Genomic DNA, 8,384 nt, shown 5'->3' on the forward strand with positions numbered 1-8,384 from the left:
ACACACACACACACACACACACACACACACACACACACACACACACACACACACACACACACACACACACACAGGGAAAAGATACACATGTTAAAATGAACAAAAAAATTTATTTGTTTCAACTGTTACACACACACACACACACACACACACACACACACACACACACACACACACAGGGAATGTTACCGTATGGAGTTCTTTTGTATGAAATTAAAAACTAAGTATAAAATGGAAGTGTTATTCGAGAATTTCATAAGAATCTTTTTTTTTTAATTTTCTAATCCGACAAAAAAAAAAAGGAAAAAGTTTGTTCAGTTTTAAGAAATGTTTGAATTGCACACGATTTTGTTATTTTCTTTTCATAGATTTAGAGAGTTTTGATTTGTTTTGAATGTATTACTTGTGAAATACATGAAAATTTGTCTTTGTTATCATCAACACTATAAATATGTGATGAAAATATTAAAAACTATAGGAAGAATTACATTTCAGTCATAATTAGAGAAATGATGAATAGATTATAATACATGATACACCACAGCACGGTACAGCACAGTACAGCACGGCACAGCACGGCACAGCACGGTACATCACAGCATGGCACAGTATGGTACGGTACAAGACAATTAAACCGTTGGATCATTATACAGATCATTATGTCGTTACGTAATTAATCAGATCTTACAACGCTCACTTAATTACACACAAGCAAAATTATTACATGCCACAACAAAATCAGTATTGTTTTTAATTATTATTATTATTATTATTATTATTATTATTATTATTATTATTACTATTATTATTACTATTATTATTATCACCAAGTCTGGAAGATTATTGAATGTTATATATTTTTTCCAAATTGTTAATCAAATCTATATTATTTTCACGTCACTTGAGCTCACACACACACACACACACACACACACACACACACACACACACACACACACACACACACACACACACACACACACACACACACACACACACACACTTGACAAAAACATTACAAAATTGAATAAAAAGAATCACAAAAGTACACAGAAATGTCCACTCATTAACAACAAACACAACAAGGAAACACAGGCATTGATTTAGTTTCTCCCTCGATCCCTCTGAAGTGGAGGTTAGGATTCCCTTGGGCCGTTCCTTCAGAGTGTGTTGGGGAGAGTGCAATCATCTCAGATCCTTTAGCCAGCTCCTCTATTTGTGCCTTACTCTACTCAGCCTTAAAAGTATCATTAGCTTAAGTGCTTACCAAATAGTCTTAACTCATACAAAAGTACTTGATTTATGTTATTCTGCTTATCACTATCATAAACAGAAGTATTTTTTTTTATTTTTACTATTATATTTCAAACTTATAATCAAAATGTCTTTTTTTCTTATTTTTCTTTGTTATAAGTAAAAAAAAAACTTGACTCAAAAAAAATCCTTAGAAATAACAATAACAATGATGATGACAATGATAATAATAATAATAATAATAATAATAATAATAATAATAATAATAGAACTCACTAAAACTTAAACTAAAACAAATGAATAACTTAAAATGAACTAAGATAAGCAAAAGAAGAAAAAACAAACTCAATATCAAAACAAACCAAAACAGGAAACAATACACTTCAACACACACACACACACACACACACACACACACACACACACACACACACACACACACACACACACACACACACACACACACACACACACACACACACACACACGTGGCTGCATCCTTTACAAGAGGAGGGACAAAGGGAGAGTCGGACACTGAGGCAACACATCACACGAGCCATGCACTGACACACCTGCGCCACACCTGACCACTTCCAACACCCTCTACCTAGTCACGGGTTTTCTACTTCCAACACCCTCTATTTGTGACGAGTTCCAAGGCTGTTCAATTTAGTGACGGGTTTTTTTAAGGGTATTTTTATGGTTCTAGTGACTGAATAGCGAGGTTTTTGCATTATGAATAGGAGAACTCGGCTGATCATCTCTGTGGCCTTTGAAAATAGTCTTGGTGAAGTGACTTTGGTTTTTAAAGGTGTTTTTACGGTTCTAGTGACAGATTAACGAGTTTTTTGCATTATCAACAGGAGAACTCGGCTAATCATCTATGTGGCCTTTGAAAATAGCCGTGGTAAAGTGACAGTGGGTTTTAAAGGTGTTGTTATGGTTCTAGTGAGAAATTGACAACATTTTCTACATTATTAACAGCGGAAAGTTTCTTGAAAATTGGCCATACATCTCTGTGGGGTTTGTGAACAGTCGTGGTGATGTGACAAAAGCCTTTAAGGATGGTTTGTTTAGGATGATTAACAAGATATATGTACTATTAATAGGAGAAACCGTCTTGAAAACTTAGCTAATCATCTCTGTTGGCTTAAGAGATAGTCATGGCGAGAGATCAAGGCGAGTTTCATTACGGTTCACAATATTTGCCACAACTTAGCGCAAGAAACACAAACTTTGACCAAGGAAATACAACATGGCACTTCAGATCCCAAATGTTCATGTTTCAGTAACGTCTCAGTGCAGCTCAGCCCGCACTACCTCAGCGTCCGAACCCTCGCCTGGCCACGACTTAGGCTATCTTTGGCGGCAGCTGCTGAGTCCCGCGCAGCCTGGCTGGGCGCGGCAAGGACACCACGACACGCGAACGGAAGTCCCAACACGCTGAGCTGATCGTTAAGCCACGCCCCCTCGCTGCTTCCTGATTGGTTCGTTTATAATGCCGCGCGCCAATCAGATCCCGTGCTGCGTGTGCTGATGTGGAGGAGTTTGTCTTATTTTCGATTTTTTTCTGAATTGTCAATGTTTTATTTTTGCTTGTTTGTTTGTTTATCTATTAATTTTTTGGGGAAGTTAGTTTTCAAGTGTAAATATTCAAATTTTGCTTGTGTTTATGTTGTGTTTTTTTCTCTCTTTTTCTACTTCTTTGTTTTCAATTTTTTTTTTTTTCTTTGTTTAAGGGTTAATATTTTCACGTCATTTATTTTCCTTCCTTTTTCTTTCATTTCACAGTGAGGTTGCGGCCATCGACAATCACATTATGGCTGCTTTCATTAAAATGTCTCCTTATTTTACCTTTTACGAACGGGTCTAATGCTCTCTGATATCGTTCTTTTCTCTACAGTGACGTTGAAAAATAAATAAAAATAAATGAATAATATTGAATAAATAAACAAGTTGTATTATCGGAGCAGTCAGTTGTACAGCAGCTAATGGAGGCGGAGTGGGCGGGGCTTGTGGGTCAGCTCAGCGCGCGGGCAGTGTTATGAAGCGACAGTACGGAAGTGGCACGGAAGCGGCGCGTTAACAATAATGGTTAACATACAACTACAAAATATCATTAGTAACATTTTGTCCCTTTCTCTTTTTTTTCTCATTTTTTTTTTTTTTTTCTTGTTCAGCTAATGAAAAGCCAGAAATTAAGACTAACATACTAGAAAATATCATTAAGACAAAAATTCCTTGTTTTTTTTCACTTTCTTTCAACTTTAAAAAGAAAACGAAAGAAATAACTAAAGAAACAACACAAACAACTAAAAACTTAAAGAAACTCAATTAGAAAGCAACACTAGACAACTTTTTTGTTCTTTTCTTTGACTTTTGTTCTTTTTTATGTTTTCAAGGCAGTAGAAAACGAAAAACAAAGAAATACCTAAAAAAAATATTAGAAACCATTACGGCAGCATTTCCTCTCATTTATTTATTTATTGTGAGCATTGTAGTTGAGTCAGCCATGAGAGACACCAGACGCACGTTTTCTATGAAGGTCACGGCGTCACATCCTGAAGCAGACATTCCTAAAACTGCTCGTATTGGAAGGATTCGTTCGTAACTCAAGTGAGCATCCACACATTAAGAAACAAGGCACTAGAGAAATGTTCATAACTCGAGCACATGTTTGTAGCTCGAAAGATGTGTTCGAAACTCGAGATTATGTTCCTAACTCCAAGACACATGAGTATAATCGAGGAACTAGCCACCTTCGTAACTCAAGGATGTGTTCATAATTCGAGCACATGTTTGTAACTCGGAAGCTGTGTTCGCAACTCGGAGATATTCGTAACTCGAGAATAAGGCACTTAAAAAACATTCATAACTCACGTAAATGTTCGTAACTCGAGGAAAAAGGCACTTGGTATTCGTAAAACGGTCGTAACTCGGACTTTGAAAAACACACAGTAAACACTCACAACTCGAAAAACAAGATCTTAACCTGAGGAACTGAGACACATACACACAAACACACAGACACACAAACACGCCCAATCCAGACCATGGGCGTGAAGTGAGAAACCAAACACGCCCACGTCCACGCTTACCGCCACGCCCACTACTGACACACTCTGATGGGACGTGCTGCCCGGAACTCCACCCGATGCACCACGGGCGGGAGGCTGCTGTGGGCGGGCGTGGGCGGGCGGATGCTGTGGGCGGGATCGTCTGGGAGGGAGGGAGGAGGAGAGGGGGCCGTACAGAGCCAGCACGCGGTCCCTTCTGTGCACCTGAGGAAGAGGAGAGAGTGAGAGGTGGAGGGAGAGGTGATATAGAAGGATGTAGAATTAATTATAAGAGATTTAGAATAGTGAGGGAAGTGAGAGAGAGAGAGAGAGAGAGAGAGAGAGAGAGAGAGAGAGAGAGAGAGAGAGAGAGAGAAGCGAAGGACGTAATAAGAGTTGAAGTGAGAGAGAGACATGAGTGAGAGTAAAGATTTTGAGATTTGACGAATACACCATTATAATCACAACACCATTAAGATCACACCACCACTAACTACAACACCACTAATTGCTTCAACACACCAGGAACACCACAACACCAGTAACACAGGAAGATGAAAGAAATGAAGGAAAATTAAGGAAGAGAATGAAAGAAGGAAATAAAACTGGATGAAGGAAAGTAAGAAGAGAATAAGAACACTAACTACACCACACACAACACCACACAACACCACACTACCACACCACCACGCAACATCACAGCACAACGCTATCACACAACACCACCACAGCATCACACAACACCACACCACACCACAACATACCACACCACACCACACCACACCACACCACACTATACTACACCAGACAACACAACACAACACAATACCACACCACAACGCACACCACCACACAACACCACCACAACACCACCACACCACACTACCACACACCACATAAGACCAGACAACACCAGACAACACCAGCTCACCTTATGATGCTTGGCGAGGTGGTCAGATCTGGAGAAGCGCTTATCACACACGTGGCACCTGTAGGGCTTGACTCCTGAGTGTGACCTTCGGTGCCTGGCCAGCTCGTCGGAGCGGGAGAAGCGCCACGAACACCCGGTCCAGGTACAGACGAAGGGCTTCTCGCCGGTGTGCCTCCTGAGATGCGCCTTCAGGTGGGACGACTTGGCGTACACCTTGCCGCACCCCGCGTATGTGCACTGGAACACTCGCTCCTCCTCACGCACCTCTCCTCTCGCTGGCGGCGGCGGCGGGGGTGGGGGGACGTCCCTAGGTGGATGGGGAAGGGCTCGTTGGCCTGGTGGGGGTATGGGAGGTGGCGGGGGTGGCGGGGGCAGCTTGGACGTGTAGTCGTGGCCTTGTAGAAATAATGTGGGCAGGAGGCGGCGAGGTGGCGGCGGCGGCGGCGGCGGCGGTGCCTCGTCTGTGTCATCCTCCAGTAGCTGAGAGAACAAGCCGCCGCCCATGTCCTCGCCCCTCGCCGCCGCCCACGTCATGTCAGGGGGCAAGTCGATGCCGAAGGGCGCGCAGGGGCAGGGGCAGGGGCAGGTCTCGATTGGCGGCAGGCCGGCCTCCAGGGCTGGCAGGGCTGCGGGGGTCAGGGTTAGCTGCTCCTCCAACCCGTGGCTCTGTGGGGGGCGTGTGGGCTGCCCCGGCACGCCCATGCACTCCCCGCCGGGCGTGAGGGATGTCAGCACCCCAAGGTCACCCCCAGATTCATCCAGGGACACCGGCAGGGGCGTGGGCGGCGTGGGCGGCTCAGGGAAGAGGTAGTCTAGGGTGTCCAGCGAGACCAGGTCCAGGGAAGAGAGGTCCAGGCCTTCTGTAGGGGACAGGGGGGGTGGGGGTTAGTGTGTTAGTGTGTGGGTGGTGGGGGATCAGCACGCCCACACCCACGCCCGTCCCAGCACACACGCCACCACCACACACACTACCACACTCTTTAGCTGTCCCATGTGATACGCGCACACAGGAAACTCTCTCTCTCTCTCTCTCTCTCTCTCTCTCTCTCTCTCTCTCTCTCTCTCTCTCTCTCTCTCTCTCTCTCTCTCTCTCTCTCTCTCAATCACACACACACACACACACACACACACACACACACACACACACACACACACACACACACACTGTTTTCTTGTTTGTGTGTTTGTAATTATTCTTGTTAATTAGATAGATTTTACGTACATGTGTGTGTGTGTGTGTGTGTGTGTGTGTGTGTGTGTGTGTGTGTGTGTGTGTGTGTGTGTGTGTGTGTGTGCCCAGCGCCAGTGCACCGGACCGCACTTTGATAGAGCGAGGAAGAGAGAGTGAGAAGGGGAGAGGAGAGGGAGAGGAGGAAAGAGGGAGGGAGGAAAGAAGGGAGAGGGAGAGAGAGGGAGAGGTGACATCCGGTGGTGAGACATTGGAAAGACACTACTCTCTCTCTCTCTCTCTCTCTCTCTCTCTCTCTCTCTCTCTCTCTCTCTCTCTCTCTCTCTCTCTCTATCGTTATTTCATCACTATTTACAAGATCTGTTTTGAAATCGAATCATGAAAAAGAAAATGAAAACCAAAAACAAAATGACATGAAAATAAAACCAAAAAAATTATTACGTGAACCAAAGAAAACGGAGACATTTTAAGGGAGACTTGAGTAGAACTAACAATTTTTGGAGGGCGTTCACCAAAAAGAGAACTAATAAAGAAAAACAACAATAATGGAACAAGAATCTTAACCCTTTCCTCCTCCACCTCCTCCTCCTCCTCCTCCTCCTCCTCCTCCTCCTCCTCCTCCTCCTCCTCTTCCTCCTCCTCCTTACCTGAAGAAGTGTCTGGGATGTGCTGCGACTGAAGGCTGTGACAGAAATTATTTATATGACCCCGAGGCAAAGACTGATGCTGAAGGGGGAACGGCGGGGAGGCTGTGGGCGGGGGGGTAGGAGGCAACTCAGGGAGGTGTAGGGGGAGAGGGAGAGTGACGAGTGTAGTGGTGAGAGAGAGGCATCATCGTAGCCTGAGTCCGCGTCACCATTCGGACTGGAAACTTGGAACATGTCACCATTTGGACTCGTAACTTGGAAGAGGTCACCGTTTGGACTTGGAACCTGAAGGACCCAAGATTCGTCCAGCTGGGGGAGTAGTGCGTCCATTGTGAGGCTCCTGCGTGGTCTTGTGGACTTTTAACCCATTGGCGGAGGAAGAAGAGGGAGAAGAAGAGGAGGAGGAGGAGGAGGAAATGAGGATGAAAGTAAGAGAAGTTAGAATTTGATGGGAATTGAATAAGGAAGTGGATGATGAAAAGGAGAAGAAGAACAAGAAAAATGAGGAGGAGGAGGAGGAGGATTGGAAAATGAAATGATAAGAATTAAAAGCAAAAAATAGAAGGAAGGAAAGAAAGAAGAGGATGAAGAATACTAAACAAGAAACAAGAGATAGAAAGAAAGAAAGGGAGATAGAAAAACGAGACAAGGAAAATGGAAAATGGAGAGGAAAGAAAGGGATGAAGGAAGCGAATGAAGGAAGGAAACAGAAATTACTGAATGAAGGAAGAGGAAAGATTATATATCAGTTTGAGAGTGAAGAGGAGGAGAAGGAGGAAGGAAATGAATAAGAAGAAGGAGAAAGAGAAGAAAGACAATTGAGGGAAAAATAACGAAGGATAAAAGGAAACTGTACATAAAAGGAAAAAGAAAAAAAAACAACAGAAAAAAAATAAGAAAAGGAAATAAAGAAAAAAAAATAGATCAAGAAAATTAAATCAGCTGGGGTTTTTTTCTCTCATAAGCTTGTGAAGAGGAGGCGCATAACATCCCCCATAACGTCCATCACTGCACTGAGCTCTGAGGTGTGAGGGCGGCAGTTATATAGCATCCAGGTGTGTGGGGCCATCGTACATTGGCATCGAGGTATCTTACTCCTCACCTCCTGCTTGTCTTGCCTTGTGTCTCACTTGTAACCTTGAAAGAATGCTGGAAATAAGAGAACTGGTTAGAGATTAGCGTAGTGTTTTGTGAAGAGAATGTGTTTGAGTTTATTTCAGTGTTTGGAAAAGAAGAAAGGGAAGTTTGGTAAAAGAAAATGGTGAAAAGACGAGAAATGGTTAGGTTAAATTGGTGTATTTTGTAAA

The 8,384-nt window shown here is 43.4% G+C and overlaps 1 protein-coding gene across 1 annotated transcript; it reads right to left on the minus strand.

Annotated features, from left to right (window-relative positions):
• Window positions 1–2,810: 2,810 nt before the first annotated feature.
• LOC123511099 (Krueppel-like factor 3) lies at window positions 2,811–7,252 on the minus strand (the record flags this gene model as incomplete). The annotated part of the gene is made up of 3 exons (XM_045266714.1): window positions 2,811–4,535; window positions 5,242–6,101; window positions 7,078–7,252. Coding segments are annotated over 3 exons (1,329 nt in total), but the record flags the coding sequence as incomplete, so codon positions are not given.
• Between the last annotated feature and the right edge of the window lie 1,132 nt (window positions 7,253–8,384).

Source organism: Portunus trituberculatus, chromosome 4, assembly GCF_017591435.1.
Source record: "Portunus trituberculatus isolate SZX2019 chromosome 4, ASM1759143v1, whole genome shotgun sequence".
Classification (NCBI taxonomy): Eukaryota; Metazoa; Arthropoda; class Malacostraca; order Decapoda; family Portunidae; genus Portunus; species Portunus trituberculatus.